Below are 24,306 nucleotides of genomic sequence, written 5' to 3'. Positions count from 1 at the left end.
CAGCAGGATCTGGGAGCAGTGTCTCTTTCAAAATGCCTCTCAGCTTCTCTGCATGCCTCTCTTACTCTTTGAAAATGCCATTCAAGATCTTGACTAAACATATTTTCTTCTAAACCCATGTTGTAGGGTACCAAGCTTTATTGTAGAATAAGCAGGTAGTATTTACTGACTAGTGATAATAATATGCATTTCTTTTTCTTTCCAGGGAGAAGAAGTTCTACTGGCATTTGAAGCTCGTATTTCCTCATTGTCATGCTGAATACACTTTAAAAGGGTACAGAACACTGATTTTTATACAGTTTAATTTAGTCTGCTCAAATTGAAATACAAAATATTTTTATGAGTTACCTATTTCTATTATACAAGGTAAATGCAAATATTGTTTTTAGTCTTAATTAGAAGAGCATTGAAATTAATACTTAAAGTTGTGTGTCCTTTTCCCTTTGAAAGTTAGCAGGCTTTTCAAATTGAGTAAAATGTTTGATTGCTAGTCCTTTTCTCAGTGTAAACAGGACAGCTTGTATATTTGTGACAGTAATATCCCGTACACGTAACTTACTCTGTTCTCATGGGGCAGATGTTCAGCAAGATTTGCCATCCCTCCTGGCCTGTGCGCTGGAGCTGACCTTCATATAGGATGAAATGGTTGTCTTGTTTGCTTTGTGGGAAATCTCACAAGCACATTTTGCAAAGGCCAAGAAAAAGTCTTTTGTTGACAAATCTTTCTCCTTTTTTCCTAGCCTGAAGGGAGGATGAGGAGTTTGCCCTTGTCTACTTCTAGGGCTGTGGGAGCAGCATGTTTCTGCTGCAGGATTAGAAACTAGAGATAGGCATCTGTTTACTCCTTTTAGATGCCAGTGAAAGCCTGGTGTTGAAATAAAGCTGTCGATTATCTGTGCTGTATTGATACACCTTCGTGGTCCTCCAGTGAGCTACTCAGTTGTGCCTCTCTAGCATGCAAATACACAGCTTCGCCCACATGACTCAGATAGTAGACTTTTGTGTACCTGATGAACCATGTCTGATGTCTTTGATTTTTGTCTTTGGTGAAAGGGTGCCTGATGATAAAACACTTGCTGATATCCTTAAGCCGTACATTGATCCAGTGGAGTCAGATCCTGTAGTTTGTCAAAGGTGTGTATTGAATAACTTCTCTGCCTGGTTCATATAATGCACTAATTGAATAAATGGCTTAAACTAGCTGCACTTCCAGTATGCAGAGCTTAGTTCTCAGGCAGCAATACATCTTTAAATCCTGTGATTAAAACCATCCTAATGTTAACCAGCCAACATATCCTGGAGTATAGCCACCAAATTTAAACCAGGAAAATATTAAAAAATTGACTCATGGCATAAAGATGAAATAAAGCAACTGTAATTCTAAAAAATTTAACCATAATTAACCTCAGTGAGGGTGACAGCCTTTTATTTGGAGTAATTAGAAAAACATTAGTAATTGTAGCCCTCCTTTATAGGAAATACTTAGTATGTTGCAAATTATTGTCTTTATGAAGATATATATACTTTTGGTTGTTGACATGCAAAAGATACCTGTTACAAGTGATAGGAGTTAAAGTAATTGGAGATACTGATTTCATAATATCTGTTTCATATTCTATTTTTTCAGATTAAAAATCTATACCATGTCTCCTCAGTCAGATGTACGAATTTTAATGAAAATAGAAAACAGAAAACAGAACTCTATCAGGTAAGGTGGTTCTTTGTTTTGTGTGCTCATTAATTAAAAATAGAAAAAAGAAATCATGTTTCTTAGTCTTTGGTATTACAAATGGAGACTACCTGATCTCATGGGTTACACTTCAGTGAGTAGTTACCAGCCATCTTAAAAATGATTCAGCAGAAATGTTATTTCTTTGTCTTTTTATATGTAAACACTGAAATTTCTGTGCAGTTACTTCATAGTAAATTCAGCTGACTCATGCTTAGACAATTTAAGAAGCTCAGACAGTTAGTGGAACAATGAGTGTGCCTGTACCTGAGCTGCTTCAGCAGTGGTCCATGCAAATGGAACAATGTCAGCAGGGCAGGTAGATTTGTGTTAAAACAATACAGCAGAAATTGAGACATCCATTCCCTTCTGCAAGTTCCTCTGTGGGTGTGTTAACCTCCCCAGGACACTTGAAGTAGTAGTCGAGGAGAGCTGTCTTTTTAAATAGCTGCAGCAAAAAGCATCCAGTCACTGCACTTGAAAGAATGCATTTTTTCCTCAAAGTTACTAGCTCATCATTCTTCATGTTACCATATTTCCAGGTGTGGGCTTTTAAGTCCAGAATTCAGACTTGTGCTGAATTGTTTTCCTTGTTTTCAGAACAGACAATAATCTTGAACTTCAAAATCAAAATTTAAAGAAATAATTGTTGTTGGTATAAGTACCATTTTGAACACTCCACCCTCTTGTCATTGTTGCTGAGAAGGATATGTACCAGCTTAATACCATAGCTTATTGTGGTTGACCAGTAACTCCTAGTTAGGGATATTTTAAGTACATTCTTTTCTTCAAATATAACAGATGTAAGTAATATGCTTTCCTGAAGCATGATATATTATTTCTAAGGGGGGAAAAAAGGGACATTAAAAAAAATGTTAGTTGTAACTGAGCTTCCTGTTTGTGCTGTATTTTTTTTCCCAGGGACTACTCTTAAAAAATATGTGACTTCAAAATTCAAACCTCAGACTTATCATGGGGTTTTTTTGTTTGTTTGTTTTTCCTGTTTGTAATCATTGTTTGAAATACTATTGTAACAGTTGTCATCAGAGTTGTCTGCTAGAAACCTGTTGGTTTTAAGTGAAATTTCTGGACTGATTTCCATTTAATCAAAAATAGCCCAATTCTGGGTGTTCAGAGTAAAATTTAGTAACACTGGTCCCATTTAAAAAATATTTTTAACAGACTCTTTTATTCGTCTTTTAATAGTGGTACTCAGGACAGGTTCCCAGAGCATGAACAACCTCTGTCCCTTTCTCAAGTAATTAACTCAAGTTAATGCAGGAAAAACTGAAAGTGCATTCAGTGTGTTACTGCTGGACATCTTCTTGCAGTACGTGATTGGAAAGGCAGAACTCAAACAATGATATTGAATATGTAAGTTGGTGGAGCAGGCCCAGCTGTGGCAGTACAGACAGGTCAAGGAAACAGCATATTAAAAGAAAATGGCACTTCTGAGAGGAAAGAACAAAGTTTGTTTGAAATGCTGGGACTGCTATGTCAGCAGAAAAGCATCTTCTGCCGACATAAGCTGTGTCTCTGCCAGCAGGCAGTCTCAGCGTGGTTATGCCACCATAGTTGTTGTGACAAAGGCTCTATGAGGGAATTTAAATTTTTACGCTAGTTGCATTACAGTTAATTAAGAGAGAGTTTATTTTCCTGCCTTCTCCTTTCGGCTCCCCCTGAGTTAAATTAATCTGAGGTTTATGGCTGCCATTCTATAAACTAGTACCTGAAACTGCAGTCGAAGTATTTGTGATTGAAATAGGACTGGCTTGCTGCTTTGTGGTGTTCAGGGTGGAACTGAAGCTGGGTGCAGACAGAGCTCTCTCATGTTTCTTTATCCACGTTTCTTCAACAGCAGGGAGCTGTCAGCTGCTGCTTTGTTTAGCCTCAAGTGCCACTGTCAGCTCAGAGTAACATCCTATCCTGTGCCACCTCATTCTACATGATTTTTGCCTGTGTGTTTCTGTATGGTAAAATCCAGTTCCGTCACTCTGGAGCAGACTGGAGCAGTAGGATTGGTATGGTCTACTAATACATATAAGTCTACATGAATGTAGAAAATTATCCAAAACTTTCCCTTTTCCCTTCTTTCTCTACAAATGCTAGGTAATAGAAAAGTTGTAAATACACATTGTTGAATTGGATGTTGTTTTTAGGCTTAGCAGACCCTTTTGAAAAAATATTTTTCCTAGTTACAATTATGTATTATTGAGGAAGTGCAGTGGTGTTTCAGAGAACATCTAAGTAGGATTATTATTATTATGGGTTATAAAATGTTAGTCTTTTAGTTTTAAGATAAGTGTGTTACAGAAGGATTTTAGTATTTCCTGCAATTGTTTATGAAACAGGAGTTTGTGGTTTAGTTTTGGCAGGTTTCTGTGTTTCACAGCAAATGGCCCTTTTAGCTTGAAGGTCCTTTGCAGAATGCTTTAAATTTTTTGGGTTTTCTTTTTTTCTTTCTCCAGAAATATAAAATAGCCATGTAGTACAGATTTCTGCTTCCTCACAGGAGTTCTGCAGAACTTCAGAAAGCAATGGGATAAATCCACTGGTGTGCAGATGTCATGGATAGCTGCCAAAAACGTGATGCTTGCTTTCTTCTTGTTAGGTGCCTTTTCTAATTTATCAAGTCCTTGAAAAACTTGTGATAAACTTTTATTTCCATCTTCTCTAAAACCGGCTTGGAAGAACTACCTTCAGTATGAATTGGTAGCACAATTACTTGTCGTAACCTAAAGCATAATCTGTCCTCGTATCTTCTCCCTTCCTGCCACTTAATGCTCTGAACATGATGGCTCTTAGATCACTGGATAGTCTTCTCATTAACTGTGTGCACTTTATAAGGAATCCTATGAGGAGAGTTTGAAAAAATGAGTGTTACGCAGCTCTCCCTTTAAAACCTTGGTTTGGAAAAAATCTGTGTTTGAATGGGTTATAATAGTTTTCCATTTGGTGGTGCTTGCCTCTCTCACCTGTTATGCAATATTTAGTCAGTGGTTGGTGTCCATTCTCTCCTCAGCTGCAACTATTCCAAGAAAGTTTTAACTGCTGCCTCTTGGATGATTTTTACAGTCTACATTCTTTTATAAAGTAGTCTTTTCTTTCTTCAGGATAAATTAGTATCCTGACTGTCTTCAGCCCTTTGTTTGGGATGCCTTCAAAGTGACTTAATATGGTAAGAGTATTGCTTTTTCCACTAAGGAAACGAAAGATGCAACTGCCAAATTATACAATCTGGTTTGGGAAATACACCTTATTTTCCTGACAGTTGCCTTATTAGGCTTTGTGTAGCCGAAGAAAAAAAAAACAACAACAAAAACCAACCACCAAAAAAAAGAATCCCTAAACCAACAGACCTTTGTTCTTTATTATAAGTATGTTGATGGTCAGAATTGGGTTTTCTGTAACAACAGATATTTAATGAAGAAGTTACTTAAACCTCCTTATTGTATAAGATAATCCTGTTTCTCAAAGAGAACTGCAACAGCCTTAATTCACAGTAGATACTTTAAGAGACAATTAATTAAATCTTAATGAGCTTAAACTACACAAGTGGAATATCTTTTTTTATTACTGAGTTCAGTAATATCTTGCATGAATCTAGTTAAATAGTTGCCTGTCTCTACTCCCATGCTTTTAGTGTAATGGAATTAAAAATAAGACCTTCTTAAACATGAATGTTATGTCCTTTATATAGTAATTTTCATTTTTGCGTGTTAATATGTTCAGAATGACATGGGGACATTGTTTCAAAATAAGTTGTTATAGATAACTTTTGGGTATTTGAAGAGATCAGTAGGCAATAACAGTATATTTAGGCGCTTGGAAAATTTTGTCTGGTTGGTTTGAAAAGCTTTGCAAAGCCCACTGCTTTCAGTGGACCATATTCTTCAAGGAGCTGGAGTACAAGGCAGTACCAGACTGTATCTGTAGCTTTCCTGTTGCAAAACTGCCATACCTTACATGGATGTGTATAGAATCATTTGTAGCATTGTTTTTTTTATCAGTAGTACTGGTGCAGCTCATGATTCAATTACTCAGAAAGCCAGAAATACCAAAAACATTTTTGTACCAGCTCCAACATTAAGGAGCTTCTCACTCTGTGGTGACATTGTCTGGTGCACATGAGAATGCTGGCATGTTTGCCACTTAATTCTTGTGAACCACAGGGAAGAAAATCAGCCAAACAAGTATGAGGTTCTTTCTACTAAATGCCATTGCTTTATGGTGGTGAACACTTCAACTGATCCAATGCAGTTGCTTCCCAGAAGTCTGGATGATGTTAGTAATTTTGGTGCACTTCCCTGTCTCAAGATCAGCTGGCAGAAATTAGAGTTATTTCCTTGGATGACTGAGTTCAGTGCTCAAAGAGAATTTTCTTTTGTAGTCTATTGTTTTTAAATAACTAAGGGTTAGATCACATTAGTAGGTTGCGGTAGTCACAGTAATAGATTTGGGAAGATTCAGTAAATGTTTTCCTTTAGTGTGTAAAAATATGCCAACATACTTTCATAAAATTGTCTTGAAATTAAAAATATAACATAAATGTAACAAAACCAAAAATGTAGTATTAGTATTGGATTATTTATTTTTCTGTCATTAAAAATGTATATTAGATATCTGTTTCATCAGCGATTTTAAGATTATCAAAATCGTACATTTAAATACTTTGCAGATAGCCTCAAATATTGATAATGTTAATTTTTCTCTTTATTTTTCATATCACCTTCCTAGGGTATTTCAGTTCTGCACTATTATTTGTGAGAAACTTCATGTAAAACCAACAGAGCTTTTTAGGCTTTGCTTTCTGCTTTTCATACGTAACTCAATTGCTTTTAAAAAAATCACTGTCATGAGTGTGGTGCATGGATCCAGTTCTTTTTATCATCATTGCGACCTCATTTAAAAAATACTACTTCATCTAGCAAAACAAATATACTGGAATTGGCACGTTTCAAGCATTATTTCCTCCTCCGCATTTACTGCAAGTGTTGAAAAGCATGGAGTGGTTTATTTAGGATTTTCTAGCCTTCCTTAGGAAGCAATTTCTCTTCACATTTGTGTAGTACGTGCTATACATGAGACAGGAATTAAGGATACAAATCCCTGGCTGAACCACTGGCCTTGGCATGAGTTGGAACAGACCCCAGGCTGGCTTTAACCTATGCCAGCAGAAGATTGACAGTAGAATTCATTACTCCTCTCTAGCTCGCAGCAGCTGGCACAAAAGCAGCTCTGCCAGCTTTACAAAAGCAGGGAGCTTGCTTACAATAGTCATTCTTCCCTGCACAACTGTAGTCAGACTCTGGCGACTTTGTACTGTTCTAGGGGAAGTAGAATTTGGTCTGTAGTCTGTTTCTTAAACACAGCACTCCTGTGTATTAATACTCGCTGCTGTTTTTTTCCCAGAGTGTTGGGTTTTCTTTTGTGGGGCTTTTCTAATTAAAACTTTAGCTTTTCTCCCTGACTACTTTGTTACGTTTTCTTGTAGGTCATTTCAGGCTTTCTAGTTTTGCTACTTCTGCCATTTCAGTCATTTTTCACTTTCTGCTTCTTTATCTGAACATCAGTCTTTCTACTGACAAAAGTGATGCAGAGCAACAGATGCCAGGACACACAGCTTTTACTGTAAAAGTAGTCACTTTTCCTATCAACTTATGTTTTTCATTGAGATCCTGTATTACACAATATAGATGGAAAGCAGTGAACTAGAAATAAATGTGTATGGTCTGAATCTGTAGCATGCATAGCTAAAAGGTTATGATGTATGACTACAGTTACTTGACCTTTAAGAAGATTTTTGGGTTGTTTCCAAAAAAACCCAGAATTTGTCCATCATACTTTCTTGAGCAATCATTAATTATTTTCTTGAAAAGAATTCCTTTATGAACCAGTAGGCGCCTGTTTTAAAGTAACAATCTAGTGTTTTGTAACCCATGCTGAATTCTTTTGGATGAACTGTTTTATAATTAATGGTATTGCGTTAGAGTTTCTGGAGTGTCCCAGCTAGAGAGTTGCTGACTGAGACATCTATTGCACAAAGATTTATTTGAAATTATAGCCTCTGCTCCAAAATTCTGTAGTCTGTGTTGGAGCAAGTTAGATCCAGACCACTTAGGGAGGAGGAATATATGAGTAAGTAAAGAGGTGGAGGAGGAGATAACAATAAAAGTGTTAGTCTTGTCTTCAGCCAGTGGTTTGTCCTGTAAAGTCATCTGGTGGTATTCCATAAGCACCACAGTCAAACATCAAAACCCTTCACAGTTGCAAAGTGGGCAGGCAGGCAGGCCCCAAATTTTAAAACATGAAGAAAACTGCCCATTTTCTGCACCATAACTGGACTTAATGCCTGAGAGCAGCATAGCTAGTATATGCACAGCAGATTTTCTCTCCTCTCTCTGAGGATGTGTGCGTCTGGGAAAGGCTGCTTCAAGAAGAAATCTTGCAGTTTGCTCCAGCCTGTATAATACAGCAAATCACAGAATCGACACAACTACTCGGGTTGGAAAGACCCTTGAGATCACCGAGTCCAACCATCATCTCTACTCTACAAAGTTCTCCCCTCAACCCTAAACCATACCTACCAACACCACATCCCTGGATGTGTTTAAGAGTCGTTTGGATGGTGACTCAGCCACCTCCCTGGGCAGCCTATTGCAGTGTCTAACCACTCTCTCTTCTGTGAAGAAATTTTTGCTGATGGCCATGTCTAAACCTGCCCTGCTGCAGCTTGAAACCATTCCCTCTTGTTCTGTCACTGATTATCTGTGAAAAGAGACCAGCACCAACCTCTCTACAATGACCCTTCAGGTAGTTGTAGAGACTGATGAGGTCTCCCCTCAACCCCTCCTCTTCCTCAGACTAAACATTCCCAGGTCCTTCAAGTGATCTTCATAAGATTTATTCTCTAGGCCCTGCACTAGCTTCATTACCCTTCTCTGTACTCGCTCCAGCACCTCGATATCTCTCTTGAATTGAGGTGCCCAAAACTGGATACCGTGTTCCAGGTGTGGCCTCACCAGTGCTGAGTACAGGGGGACAATCACCTCTCTACTTCTGCTGGTCACACTATTTCTAATACAAGCCAGGATGCCATTGGCTTTCTTGGCCACCTGGGCACACTGCTGGCTCATATTCAGCCACTCATCAGTTAGAACCCCCAGGTACTTTTCTGCCAGACGCTTTCCAGCCACACTTCCCCCAAGCCTGGAGCGTTGCCTGGGGTTGTTGTGACCCAAGTGCAGAATTCGATGAAATGCCTTCATGGAAGTCCATGTACTGTGTACCATGCACATATAAGGCAGACTTGAAGGCAAGAAGACAGGCTATGAAGTCCAAGAAAGACTGCAGTTAGAAAACTCTGTTGAATCATCTGCTGCCCTTTGTCTGGGGAAGGAGCTGGTAAAATGGGCTGTAAAGCCAAAATAATGTTCAAACCATTTGTCCTATTTCCATCTAGCGTAAGTGGTGTAAGATGTATCAAAGGGTTTAATTCACATCTATATGTCTGAGTTGCTGTTAAAGTATTTTTTGGAACAAGAAGAGAATTTGCTGCTAGTTTCTTGGAAGAAAAAGACACTGACTTAAAGTTAGCTGACTTTCTCAGTTCTGGGGACCAGACAGCATGGGGAGTCTGGAGTAAGAGGCTTCTAGGAGCAAAGACACAAACTTTTTTGTTTTGAAGGCAGCTGAAGTTATAGGCTGAACTTGGAAGTTGCAGTGCTGTAAAACGGGGCAGCACAGCATCATCAGTGTTTGTACAAAGGCAGAATAGAGGAGAACCTCTCCATGTTCCAGTGAGGAAGGAGAAGACCTGTTATTTCTTGCTGATGTTGCCAAAGGGGAATCCCTCTGTTTTTAATCTTTGACGGAAATGAGCTAGGACTGATTGTTTCGACCTCGCCAAGGAGGAAATTGACCTTTCTGCTTGTTTGCCAAGAAAATAATTTGTTTTCTTTATTTCATAGTTTTTGCTTTTCCTTCTAAAGCTTTGGTAAGCCCTCAATGTAAGATTTATGGCATGGTGATTCCCATATAAATGAGTATAGATTTATGGATTCATTTTTGCCATTTAGTGCACAGTGTTTAGAGGTATTCAGGCTATCTCAATATGTAAGTCAAACTTGGAAGTTAGAATTTGCTATGTAGGGATCTGAAATTGCAAAAGTATCAATTGCTCCTGAAGTGGAGATTCATTAGATTAACCCAAGTGTAAATACAAAAATATTGTCAATTTACAAGGACTGGTTTCTCATCGGTTTTATATTGCTGTTTATTTTTTCAATACACTGCGTACTTACGTGAACTTAATTTGTCAAATAAGACTTGACTGATTAGTTTTCTGAACTCAATGTATGAAGAGTTTTTCATTGCATCTTTTGGTATTCCTTGGTATATTACCCACCTCTGAAATAATTCACAGTAAATGTTGACAAGGCTGTGTAATTAAAGAAGATTTATTACATTTGTGTATGTTTCTCAGTGATCATGTATTTGGCATGCCCCTCCCTGGAAGTGCTCAAGACCAGGTTCAGTGAGACTTTGAGCAACCTGGTCTAGTGGGAGGTGTCCCTGCACGTGGCAGGGTGGTTGGAAGTAGGTGACCTTTAAAATCCTTTCCAACCCAAACCATTCTGTGATTCTATTATTAATGGTGCAAGTTGTGTGTTTTGACTTCCCCGCATTTTTTGAGAGCCACTCACAGTTTTCACTTGTACTAAGGGTGCCACTAATATAATTTCAGCTTTTGAAGCTTTGGGTATTCATCTTCAGTAGTCAACCCACTCTTTTTAATAACTTTTGTGAAAATTCATATTCACTTTTGATTTTCTGGCTATCATTAGCTCATTAGACTATTTTGTTTCTTTATTTCAGTCCTGTAGTAGCCTTACATGATTGTGGTATACCCTTTTTCAGTATCTTTGCTCTATACCCCTTAAAGATTTGTAAATCTTGAGCTTTTGAGCAGTTTGTAAAGCTGCCTGACTGCAGAGTAAGCAGATTCCTGTGTGTGTAAAGGACTGTTGCCATGATGCACTTGAATTACAGCATCTTTACTTGCTGCTGGATTTTGTTACTTTTCACTGTGTCTTATGAGAGGGGGAAAATACTTGCTCTCTTGAAATTCAGTATCACTTCTGTAATTTTTGAACCAAATTCTACTGAATCCAAGACATTGATATTTGTTAGTTTCACATTTTTTTTTCTTTTTGTCATATTTTCTCCCAAAACTAAAAGATGCAAAATGGTTTGTACCTCAGTTAATTTTTACATCGTCGTTGTGCATCCTGAATCCTTTTACCACATCCCGCTTATTTTTTAGTCCACTAAACTATTGCAGCTGATGCTTTATCTGCTTTATGGATTTTGCTGTCAATAATTGATACATTTTTCAATGATTGTCATTAAACAACTTTTACTCTGTTCTTGTCTTTGTGCAGTTGCCTCATTCTCAAGAAGTTTAAACAAGGACAGCCTTTGTGCTTCTATGGTGACACACTTTATTTTATCTTAATTTGCTTATCTCTTCTTTCCATTAACTATTTAGTATGTTTTCTAGGGTAAAAGTGGACAAATTATTTTAAATGTCTGAACATCCACTACTGTGCCAAATAATTTAGGTGGCAATTGGTATTCTGCTGTCTTCAACTAAGTATTACTTTTTTCTTCAAGAATGTTTTAACTCCTTGACATCTGTTTGTAAGAAGAGGTTTTCTGTGGTTTGGTTTGGGGGTTTTTTTTCCCATTTTACTTTTCAGCAGTTCTCAGATTTCCCTAGTGGAGGGGCCTCTTATGACCTGTAGGACAGAGAGGACTGCAGATTTTAACAGCTTGTCTTAATACAGTCTTTGAGGATGATCTGTAGCCAAAATATGGCAGAGAAACAGTTTCTTGGTTTTCTTGTTACTTGTAACTGCCTTTATGTATTCTGTGTATGTAGTTATAGTTGGGAGATGGTGATAACATCTGAGATGCTTTCCTGTGATTATGGCTTTTCTTCCTGTACCTTTTTTAATTAGTTCCTAGTGGGACTTGTGAGTCAAATGGTTGATAAGAAAAGGTTTCTTGTCCTAATTTTCCTTTTCTCGGAAAAAATACCTCTGTGATGGAAGTATTACTTAAGATAAGGAGGATCTGGCTTCAAAAGGGATTTACCAGACATGTGGTCTGTATTGGTATGGGTTGAGCTATGCAGGTATCAACAGTATAAAAGACAGGTTAGTGAACATCTGTTGAGGCAAATTATGGAGGTCCTAGACTGGGAGAAAAAAACAGAGACCAAGAGGGGAAGGATGAAATAGTAACTTTAAAAATATTGTGTAACAAATTAAAAAACTGTTTAAACTGTAGTAGATTTTTTTCATAGTAAAAATTTAGCTTGGTTCTCATCCTCCTCCCTTAAAAGAGTGTTTAAGCAGAGTACTCTTTCACATTGTTCACCTGCTGATGAGTTACAAGGGAGTGTTATGGCAAGTAATTTCCTCTTATTGTTACAAAAATCTGCACTTATTGAGTCACTGAATTTTCTAATTCTTTTTCACACTGATGGACTTCACAAAATTCACTGTGTTCCAGATTTTTAGAATGTCAGAATTCTAGTAACAAAGTTAAATATGAAAATTGCACAGTATTTCAATACATTGTGATTACTTTCTGCCGTGTAACTTTCCTTTCATTCCTAATTCAAGAGTGCATTTCACTACTTCCATGTTCACCAAATCATAACCATGCAAAGAGGTTATTCACCACTTAGGAATGAAAGTCCATCTGTTAGTTATTATCTTTGCTGGGCTGCAGCACTTCAGAATGAGTGCTTGGGAGAGACTTTAAATGCTGTACCCAGTCTTTCCTCTCTTCTAGGCAAATGCAGATACCTAGGAAATGCTACCCCCTTGGGGGGGGATCTTTGTTCTTCCCATAAGTTAGCAGAAGTTTGTGGATTTTTAGGACTAGTTCCAAAATAGATAGTATGATTTATTGTATCTGAATTATGCCAAGTAAATACCTCGATGTTTCCACTCAGTTGTAGGACGAAAAATTAGCTTTGTTTAAAATACGCACAAGGGTTTTAGTTCATCTCTCTCACAGGAAAATTATGGATGTCATTATACAAATACACATCTTAGTAATATTTACAGTTATTTAGATGGTTAAAACTTTTTTGTTCTCTTTCCAATGTCTGGAAGAGTAAACTAAAGAAATAACATGGCTACAATTTATCTTTAATTCCAGATGGCAAATTTTTCTTTATTAAAATCAAAGTTCCTGTAGATGACATTCAGGAAAACCTGATCAGCAGGGAATTTCCTGCTGTCTGAATTCATGGGGACAAGTTATGCCACTGAAACGATAGCCACGGGGTCCATTTGAGGGAAGCTTGTTGTGATGCAGTGACCTAATACAGCATTCCTGTCTGTGGGATTCAGATTAGGAGTCTGAATTGTTGAATTCCTGGAAGGTGGTAGAATAACTATAGATAGTGAAACTCTCCTGTGCAGAAACTTGTGGATACTATCAGAAGTGCAGGGCCACATAAATTTCAGCATTTTGTGAAAGGTAACAAAGCCATTTATAGACCAATTGTAATAAGATTATATGGGATTTGATGTGGGATTGCTGAATCTTGTTAAATTTTCTTAATTGTCACAATTTTTGTAGGTTTTAAACTCCCTGCTGGCAGGCGAATTTTATTTAATTTTTGTCCTTTAAGAAGCCGTTGTTGTTATTTCATTCCAGCTAAAATCAAAAGCTTTTGTCTGGCAAGATTGCCACTTTGTGGTCCTTATAAATGGAGTCATCTTATTAGAAGAAATCCAGGCCTGTTTCTTGCTTCATGACTTGGGCATAAAGCCTTGCTTGGGGCAAGAAAATAATCAGGAAAGTGTTTTATTAGATGGTGTTGGTCAAGGAGGTTGAGGGAGTGTATGGAAGGGAGAGGGAAAATATGTTGGAAGGAAATACCAGGGAGAAAGGGAGACTGAGAGGAAAGGGTGCAAAGAGAAGTCCCACTGAATGGTACAGACATTTTGTGTGAACTGGGCAATGGGAGGAAAGAGAAAGCAGGGAGGGTTTAAGACACAGGTATGAAGATGGAGTGTTAAGGCTGTGGTTCTGTTAGGGTGGTCAGTTTGTGTGGAGCCAGGCTTATCTTGAAATCCATCTGAAGGGCTGATGAGTTTGTTTAGGATGACAGCCTCAGTTAAGTTTGTTCCTGCAACTGACTCTGGAGCATGGAGGAGTCCGAGTGAACCTTATAGCCTTCTATGAGGAAGTAAGTAGGTGGGTAGATGATGGTAGGGTGGTAGATGTGGTTCATCTTAATTTCAGTAAAGCATTTGACACTGTCTCCCACAGCATCCTCATAGATAAACTGATGAAGTGTGGTCTTGATGATCAGGTAGTGAGGTGCATCATGAACTGGTTGAAAGGAAGCAGTCAGAGAGTTGTGGTCAGTGGGACAGAAGCTATTTGGAGGTCTGTGACTATTGGAGTCCCTCAGGGGTTGGTACTGGGACAGGTACTGTTCAGTATTTTCATCAGTGACCTGAATGAGAGAACAGAGTGTGCCCTCAGCAAGTTTGCTGATGACACTAAACTGGGAGGAGTGGCTGACACGCCGGAAGGCTGTGCTGCCATTCAGTGAGACCTAGACAGGCTGGAGAGTTGGGCAGGAGGAAACTTGAAATTCAACAAGGGCAAGTGTAGAGTCTTGCATCTGGGGAAGAGCAACCGCATGTACCAGTACAGGTTGGAGGCTGACCTGCTGGAGAGCAGAGTAGGAGAAAGGAACCTGGGGGTCCTGGTGGACAGGAGGATGACCATGAGCCAGAAATGTGCCCTTGTGGCCAAGAAGGCCAATGGCATCCTGGGGTGTATTAGAAAGGGTGTGGTTAGTAGGTCAAGGGAGGTTCTTCTCCCCCTCTATTCTGCCTTGGTGAGGCCACATCTGGAATATTGTGTCCAGTTCTGGGCTCCTCAGTTCAAGGAGAGGGAACTGCTTGAAAGAGTCCAGCACAGAGCCACAAAGATGATTAAGGGAGTGGAACATCTCCCTGATGAGGGAGCTGGGTCTCTTTAGCTTGGAGAAGAGGAGACTGAGGGGTGACCTCATCAATGTTTACAAATATGTTAAGGGGGAGTGTCAGGAGGATGGAGCCAAGCTTTTTTTCAGTGATGTCCAGTGATAGGACAAGGGGCTATGGGTGCAAAATGGAGCATAGGAGGTTCCATGTAAATACTAGAAAAAAGTTCTTTACTGCAAGGGTGACAGAGCCCTGGAACAGGCTGCCCAGAGAGGTTGTGGAGTCTCCTTCGCTGGAGACATTCAGAACCCACTTGGACACGTTCCTGTGTGTTCTGCTCTAGGTGATCCTGCTGGCAGTGGGGGGTTGGACTAGATGATCTTTCGAGGTCCCTTCCAACCCCTAAGATTCTGTGAAAGCACAGACTTAGGCTGGTTGTCTTTCATTTTACTGGATTGTCACTTGAAATGCACAGTGAAGGAAGGGCTGGAAGAGGGTTGCAGCTTGTTACGGGTTCTTACTGAGGAGCCTATGTAGTTCCAGCAATACAGGACGCCTAGGTTAAAATGGTGATAAAATAATACCTGGTTAAATCTAATTAGCAGCTTCTCCCTGCTCCATCCTCCTATCTATGGTGAGACTGCTTCCGTGCAAATACACGGAAGGACCTGCTTCCAGTGTTACCCTGCATCCTCAATTCATCCTGATGAATAATCAGACTTGTAAAATGCCATTTTATTTTATTTTTCTCCAAACAAGTCTAGCCTTTTCATAAGTAAAAATTCAAATTGTGTATGTATATAGGCTTCTGGAAAAGGCTTGTGGAGCAGTCCTCTACGTCCGTGTTGTTCACTGTCTGGTGTATGACTTCATTCTAGTTCTGGGATAAAATTGGGAAGTTTTTTATCATGACAGAGTCTTCTGAGAGAACTTGGAAAATCACTCTGGCTCAGGAGGCAGCGTTAGACTTTGGAACTGAGTGACAAGTATTCATTTTCTTTAGAGATATTTTAAGCATGTACAGCCAAGGAAGAGGTTGGCAGGTGGATTAGCAGGAAACCTCAACTTGTACTTGTTTATGGGAATGTGGTAAACAGAGGTCTTTTGGATAGCATGGACAATAATAGCAAAGTTTAAAAAAGAGAAATATTAAGCTCCTCTCTTAATATTCCCCCTGAAGTTTACAGCCCATATTATGTACTAAAAAATTAGATGTTTTCTCCATCACTGTCAACCAATAAAATTTACTTTAAAAATAAAAAAAGATAAAACTCTGACTCGGTGATCTAACACTTCAGTAACTTACTATCATAAAATTGTTTTCAGTACAAATGTTTTATCTTTTGCCAAGCTGGATGCTAAAGATGTTTTGTCTAAAACATGAGATAATGGAAAGTGTATTGTGGCATGTGAATTACTTTAGCCTCTTGGTGGTAAATGTTTGCTTAACCAGAAAAGAATGTGTTGAGATCCTTGCCAAAGGAAAGGTATTGCCATACTTTGCATTTAGAGCATTGTAAATAAAGCAGTAAATATGTTTCTGTTCATGTGTGTTAATCCTCAAGTTATGAATGCTTTCATTCAACAAGAAATTTAATATACTGTTATCCCTTTTAAAGAGTTTCAGTAAGAAGAGGTCATAATTACTTTGGGTTGAAAGAAACATGAAACCAAATATTTTCATGATGATTGAAGTTGAATATGAAAGAGAAATAGTTTTTGCTCAAACTAAGTTTCCCTTAAATCCCAAGAACTCAGATCTTGTTTTACCTTCAGTATTCTTCTTGTGTGCTGACTCCTCTGATGTCCTGTTCTTAATCACACATTACTGTAAGTCATAAAGTAAATAATTTCCTTCACACATCCAGTGTTGGTTTTGGCAAAAGAAAACCCAACTGTATAATATGTTAATGATCAGAGAAGGCGGAGCAGCTATGGGAAATACTCCACTTGCTGCCCACAGTGTATTCTGGTTTTGAACTTCATTTGCCTTTAAATGATACAATAACTTAGTAGTAATTTAATAGTGCTGATTACAGAAAAGATTGCATGACTGGGATTGCAGTGTAATAATATCAGAGTATATGTTGGATGCCACAGTTACAGCAAGTGAAAGCAACAGAGTTTCTCTTACAGAGCACTTGATCCCTTCCTTTCCTCAAAATCCCGTGTCCAGGTTTCCAGTTAGAAAGTTGGGAGATAATATTACAGTTCTAGGAAAAAAATGCAGAGAAGGTGCTCAGTTTATTTTTTACTACTATGGCATCATTTGTTATATACCTGGCTTCACCTTCCAGGGTGAGGAGGAGCCCTTTTCTGGGAAAGGGCTGCGCATCCTAGTCATGTGCCTCTTGCAGCACACACAGATGTGGGGATCTCTACAGGATTTCTTACAGATGGTGCTGGAAGCAGAGATTTGCTTAGGCATAAACTGGGGTATTGTACCATCTTTTAGAAATGATTGCCCCAATGTTCCGTGTATCAGAGCCCTTCTACAAAAAACAGCACTTAATCTTTCTGATACACCTTTGCTTTAGTAACTGCTCAGATGTGCTTTTAGTAGTACTTCACTGGTAATTCATAAGCAAACATGCTAAATAAGGTACACTAGTAACCGTATAAATTAAACCTGTAGTGTTAAAGCCTGTAAGTAGAACAGTCTGATTTTGATAATTATGTGTTCATACCCAATTTTAGTAAAGATATTTATAAGGAAATCATTTCAGCCCTTAAAGAAATTTTATTTTGAGTCTATTCTTGTTCTTATGCTTAGATATAAAGAAGGTTTAAAAAAATTAGCTAGTTGGATAATAAGACTTGACATATAATTTTCATCATAAGGTAGTTTGTTCTGTGAATTGCCAGAAAGCTTCCCCATCCCTCCAGAAAGTGTACATTATCTCCTTGGTAGTATTAAAGTCCAAAATAAAACTGCCCTGTTATTTTTAAGGTACAATGAACTGGATGCCAGTAGAAGCCTTCTAGACAATTTGAAAGGCAAAATAATAATTGAGTATCCAACATTATTTGTGGTCTTGAAAACAATGAAGAATGACATGGTGGTTCTTGGCCAAGGTAAGCATAGATTTATTTCCTGTTATGCTGTACTTGAATATTTTAGTTAAATAAAAATAATTAAGGATATACCTATTAATAATGCCAGGAATGTGCAGTATGTCTTGTATTTCCCTCTGAATCTAAAATATTGCTATCAAAAAGCTGTTATGAATCCTCTGTCTTAAAACTGCTGGCTGATGGCTGACATTCATGAGTTGTATTGCATGTGTTTTTCCTAATCTTGTTTGCTGGTGCTTGATTCTTTTTTATATCTTTAGCCACTAAGGTAAAACAGCTCTTCAGAATTGTGCTAAATTTTGTATGTAGCAAAGTTTGACATTGTTGGTTATTTCTAAGAAGTTCAGTTGTCTGAGGAAGATGAGTTTTAAGTAAGCATCCTAATCATACAAAGGAATCATTCACCATTATTTCCTAGCATAACTGCTAGCATTGGACAAATGATTCTGAATTAGAGCATAGTTATGAGAAATCGTAATGGCAAAGGAGCTTTTTGAGTGGGTTAAAAGCACAGTGTTATCTTTTGAAAAGTACTTAGTTCGGGGGAAACTTAATCTTGGAGTCAATTTGAAGGAGAGTCCAGGTCTCGCAGGAATTTGTATTTTAGTTTTGAAGTTATTTTCCATCTTTCTCTCCACTAAAAAGGCTTCATGTCCCAGGGAATCAGTTCCCTTGTGTCTCAGTCCCCCAGCTAGTCCCCTTAATTACCAAATTCCATACTTTCCAGTGATGAGCCACTCTGTAATCTTTGCAGATTTCTGAGTAAATACTTTGCGATGTGTTTGTAATGGCTGTTTCTCTGTGGCAACTCAGTCAGGCCTCTACACATGTGTAATTTAACTGAATGAAAACGAGACTGAGAATGTTGTACCAGTGATACCAAACTGCCATGGATCTTGGCTGATCTGGTTAGATCACTTAGACACTAAGTGATCTACTGGAGCAGTCTGCTCTCAAAGCAATGGCATGCAAGCGCTTTTTGTGCTGTGTACTGCCAGAGCTGAGAGCACATGCTATGGCAGGGGATGAGGTGGGAGCCTTGTCTGAGCAGCCAGGTGCTCTGCTCCTTGCCCTAGGAGCACACATGTGTACACTGGAGTACAAGGAAACTACTAACTTCCAGTTTATCCATTATTTCTTGATCTAGGTCTTGTGCTTTTCAGTAGTCAGCCCTGTGATTTAGGTGTCAGGAGGGAATTACAACTGATTGACTCATAAGCTTAATCTGAGTGTGGTGGTTGTCATTGTCTCCCAAGCTAGTAGAATGGATGGCCTTTTAAGGATATAGAGTCATTAAGTATTGACTGAACAACTATATTTTGAGGTCGTGCTGGTGTAGCAACTGGCTGATTCTGTAAAAGGCAGAGAAGGGCAGAGAGAGCCAGTAATAGCTGGGGAGGTGTCGATAGCTCTGTCACAGGGCAGTGAAGTGTGTGTCTTCAAGACAGTGACCTTCCTCTGCTGCACGGGTCATTCAGTTAGCAGTCGTCCCTGAAGCTTGTATTTGGGGATGAAGTAGCATTTCAGGTTTTGAGAACCATTCATTATATCAATCTTTATTTTTTTTGTTTTCTTTTAACTGTTTCTATTGTTGCCACAAAAATCAATTACATAGCTCCCTTTTGAGGTATCTTGGGTATGACATGGCAAAATATTATATCTAATGGCAAAGATAACATGTTTTTCACAACTTTTATAATAATTTGGTTTTGTACATCTTCTTTGCTTAACATATTAACACAACTTCAGCCCTTAGTTTGGTTTGGACCCTGTGTTGTTAAGGCCTTTTCTATTAAGAGTGGAAGGCTGCCACAGGAGGGCTTATGTGTTCCTGTTACTCCATTTAAAGACAAAATGCCACTTTTGTTGAAGGGTGGCACAATCATTGTACTCTTTTTGTTGTGTGGCATCTTTAAAGAATAAAGGAGAAAAAACAGTATTTGTTTTGCTGTCCCAGTTTTATTCACAGATAATTGCTAAGAGTGGAAATCTTGGGTTCATCTCCAGGCTCTCCGAGGAGAAGTCTGTTGAAATCACAGGTGCTTTAGCCCACTCCTGTCTTCTAAGAGGTGACCTTTCTGCTGCCAACATCTTCAGTGTTACTTTCAGTCCAGTTTCTTTCACACATATGACTCTCTACCAGTTGCACACTCCTCCTAAGCCATCTATCCTGCTCTTGCTTTTCCCACCTCTCCCATTACTGTCTTTCCTTTCTGCCATCCTTCTCCATGGGCACCCGGAGGGACACTTGTCTCCAAGTGCCTGTCTAGCTGACCTCCCCTTGGCATTCCAGGCAAGCAGCTGCCACATTGAAGGGTGGGTGTCTGGCAGAGTGTCTGCCAGAGTGCAGGAGCTTCAGCTACCCTAGCCAGCCAGGGTCTGTTTTCAAAGGACCCAGGTTAGAACAAGAAGCAAAGTCTTGTGGAAATTCAGTGGTGTTACTTTACTGAGCAGTGTCAGATCTACCCCCTTCCCCAGGAAGAACAGAGGCAAGTTTCCATAGCCACAGCAACAGGCACATGCTTGGGTAAGATCACCATTACCCCCTGTGATTCAAGTGGGCCAGAGCTAGAGCTGGTCACCTTCAAAAGAGAGGCTAGAATTTAGCAAGGAAAAAGCCTATTTCTCCTAGACTTGTTTTTAGAAATGGCTGATGTATTTTGGCTGAAACTTAAAAAACCAACCAAACAACAACAACAAAAAAGCACCAAACAAACAAGAAAATAAGGATTGAGGAAGGAAACTGGCACTGCAAATTTTAACCCAAAGTTTAAATTGTACAGACAGTTTTAAGGTGGAAAGGACTGGGCAATCTTAATTTATAGGCACTGCTATCAACACCATAAAAATAGGTTATTTTTGAGTGAAGGCAATCTATAATTCCTGTTAAATAAAGCTTACTGTAACAGACTAAACTAAAGCTAAAATTTGTCTGTTGAGCTTCACTGTGAGTCAGAAGATGTCCACATTCTTTTGTGTGATGTTTTGATGCTTGACTTGCTTATACCAAAAACTACAGGTGCTCTGATCGCCGCATACAAGGTCAGTCATGGCTGAAGATAGTAGGGGATTATAGAAGCTTTCACAGGATTTAGGGGAAAAAACAATCCTTACTTTGTGCATTACTCAGTACATATCTGGCATATAAATGTTAATTGATTATACACTAGATTTAATGTAGACAAAATGTGACCTCCGATGTGTCTGGGTGAAATGCTTCTATTTTCTTGAACAAATTCCATTGAAACTGTACAGGTGCACACAGGGTCTTGTCTGTTAATCATGTTTGCGAGCTGTAGAACTGATCTTGACAAGACAGTAACTGTACTGCATCAGCTCCTTTTAAGTAACATTTTCTTAATGAAGCATCTGACACTAAGCTCAAAAACTTATTTAAATTCATAGTCAGATCAAATACTGAAAGTAACAAGACCAAAGTGTGAATCACGGGTCTACTTTGCTGAAGTTTATTTTTGTGCTGCTTGAGTGCCACTAAACAGTGGCATTTGGTGACCTCACCACAAGGTGACTGGGGTCAGTGCTTGTTCCAGAAGGAGTCTCAGGGTGTGAGACTGAAGACCAGTTTGGGAAATGAGTGCTTCACAAACCCATTTCAGCTGGCCACGCCAGCCATGTCCTAAAGCACAGGTTATTGTGCGGCTATAACCTCATCAGCCTTATCTCATGAATTCACGCAACTTAACACTGCCTTTGGGATGCTGGAACACATGGAAGGAGCACATAAGTGCATCATCTTAATTTTCCATTTCCAATTAGGACTTCACAGTAGTTCCCCATCTTAACTGATAATAAAAGTGTTATGTTACATAACATTGTAATTCATTAGGGTTGTGATATATATATGTAGTAACCCAGAAAACAACATTTAAAACAAATAAGCCAAGAGAACAAATTGAAATTCTCAGTGGATGAAGAGTTTTGTTTGGGAAAAATACTCTGCTTACCTACTTGACTAAAAGACCAAGATTTAAAAACTAAAATTATCAACGTTGTGTTGCTTTCTCCTTCAGCAACCAAGTCCTACCCAGGGCTTTATCTCATGTGATGAGACTGGCTGTGTCTTAGGAAATAGCTGTTCTCCAGAAAAGTGTGATTAAAAGGAAAAGAAGATACAAAACTGCTTCTGTTTGAGGAGCATACAACATTGCTGAAACTAATTGCATGTTTGTTTTTTGTGTCCTACACCCTCAGATGCCAGTGAAGCTGCAGAGAACTCGGACAATGAAACTTCATCCCTTTCATCTGTGGAAGAAGGGGAAATTCGGGACAGTACATGATGGTTCTTTGAGAGAACAGGGTGGAATGAGCCTTTCATATGTTTGTTTTTTGTTTTTTTATTAAATATTTTTTTAAACAACTGAGTTCTTGGAGGTTTGGTTTGGCTTCAGTCACCGAAGGCAGCACTTCCTAACTGGCTGCCTATTTTTTAATTTAGGAATGCATGTTTAGGGATGTAAATTAAGAGATGGGGAATTGCTGGTTCCAGAAGAAATCTTGTATTCTTATTTAATTGCACCCTTTTTTCCATGTATCTTTAACAAATCAGAGTAACCCAAATTTAAGGTTTCCAAGTTAGTTTCAACAGTATATGTTTTTCTTTTACCCTAACAGCTCAGTGTCTGATTTCTGAGTGTAACTATTTTATACATATTTGTATGTGGATTTGAGTCTTAATGCTTAAACTTACTGAAAAAAAGATGCATTACATTTTTTTTTTTACAGAGTGGGTGTTTTTTTTGTGTTGTTTGTATTTTTTTTTTGTCATGCTGAGCTGCTGCACATGATCTTGACTTGAATCTTCTGTTGTGACACTTTGGGTGCCTGATGCAATACATTTTTTTCTTATTTGGTTTCACCTTGTTTAATGTCTTAATGCCAGGATGCCATTTTGCACGGGTTTTTAAATCAATAGAAATGGATACTAGCTTGTCACCAGTGTTAATATGTTGGACTTCTAAACAATGCTTGCATTATGCATCTCATTACTAGTTTACTGAAGAAAGGTGGTGTAAATATTTACTGGAGTATCAACTAAACTTGCCTACTTAAAAACAAATAAATCTTTTTTAAAGTCCTGTACTGTATCATCTGCTGACCATAGAAATCTTTTGTTAACTTCTGAGAAAATTTCTAGATCCCAGACCACTTACCACTGTATCTAAGTCCCTCATGTCTGTTGGAGATGAGAGCAGCGTGTGCTGGGTGCAGTGTGAGCCCGCTCAGCCTCTCAGCACACTTGCACTCAGGATTCAGCACCGGCATTTGGGGCTGGTTTGCAGAGGTCCAGCTAAGTCAGCATTTGTAACATCTTAAGGACATGATCACTTTGTAACCAGCTCTGTGAGGTTGTTGCTGCCATCGATGTTACCCCAGTTTTTTAGTGTCCTGCTTGAGACTAGCACCTTTGTGACAAAAGATGGTGGCATGGGATGCACACTAAACTGCCATGAAGGTGTTTTTTCAGTCATAAGTGTTCTTCCTGCCAGTGCTGACATGTGTAGAAGGACAACAGAAAGCAGGCAGAGGAGGAACTTGTTGAGATAACACGAGCAGTATAGGAGAGCTCAAGCTTCTGGACTCAGTCCAGGCCTCAGGTTCCTTCCTTACCAGTCGTGTTGAGTGGAAGGGGTTTTTGAGATGTTCAGAGTTTTAGAAGTTGGGTTTTTTTCACACTTTTGCAAACAAAATGTCATTAAAAATTTTTTACTGTCACATCCAGCTGCTGAGATTTTGAAAGAATGTCAAACCTTTGTAGTCACATACTACTTTTTCTCACAGTGGGATCACGTGTCCTTTCCCTTGTGTGATTTACAACCCTGGCAAAACAGGGAAGTTTTGCTTCTTGCGTGGCAGTAGCCACCCGTGCTCTGTTTTCTTTATTAGTCATTGTTGGTCCTTTGCCCACCTCTTGGTTCAGTGTTTGGGTTTTTTTTAACCCTTTTTAAAGGACCAGGCTTCCTAACTATAGGTGCTGCTTTCGTATTTTTTCAGTTCAGTGAAAGTGAATAAGCTTTTCCTAATCAGTGATTATTGCACGCTGACTTGGTAGCCACAAATTACTTCAGTCTTGAACCCATTCATAACAACATCGATAAAAGAGCAGAACAGCAAAACTGCCACAGTTCATTTGCCAGAAAATGTTTCATCTGGAGTAAAAGCGTGGCATTTCTGTTGAGATTCATAGCACACAGTGGAAATTAGAGTACTGCAAATATTAGTGTAGATCTGCATGTGTGCCTGATTAGTGTTTGGCTGAGGAACTCAGACTTGTAATTTGCATTACTTTCTTACACTCTTGGAGGCTTTCATTAATTGTATGAGAGGGTTTGCCTGCCTTGGTTTTATTTTCTTACGTAAATACACTTTAAGCATCCTTGTGAGACAAATGCAACCATAATTTGTTTTAAAATGAAGATTCTGTTACATCTAGCCTTCAGATTTAAATTCTTTCCTACC

General features: G+C 38.7%; 1 protein-coding gene across 1 annotated transcript in view; it reads left to right on the top strand.

Annotated features, from left to right (window-relative positions):
* Positions 1-22,127, top strand: part of ZNHIT6 (zinc finger, HIT-type containing 6) — a 33,796-nt gene extending 11,669 nt beyond the window's left edge. Inside the window, exons 6-10 of the mRNA XM_010006739.1 lie at positions 206-274; positions 1,054-1,134; positions 1,628-1,708; positions 17,705-17,829; positions 22,042-22,127. Of these exons, the coding sequence (XP_010005041.1) occupies positions 206-274; positions 1,054-1,134; positions 1,628-1,708; positions 17,705-17,829; positions 22,042-22,127 (442 nt within the window). The remainder of the gene's footprint in view (positions 1-205; positions 275-1,053; positions 1,135-1,627; positions 1,709-17,704; positions 17,830-22,041) is intronic.
* Positions 22,128-24,306: the final 2,179 nt, after the last annotated feature.

Source organism: Chaetura pelagica, unplaced genomic scaffold, assembly GCF_000747805.2.
Source record: "Chaetura pelagica isolate M959 unplaced genomic scaffold, ChaPel_1.0 scaffold69, whole genome shotgun sequence".
NCBI classification, from domain to species: domain Eukaryota; kingdom Metazoa; phylum Chordata; class Aves; order Apodiformes; family Apodidae; genus Chaetura; species Chaetura pelagica.
The sequence above is the reverse complement of the archived record's forward strand: the minus strand, read 5'-3'. Positions and strand labels throughout refer to the sequence as shown.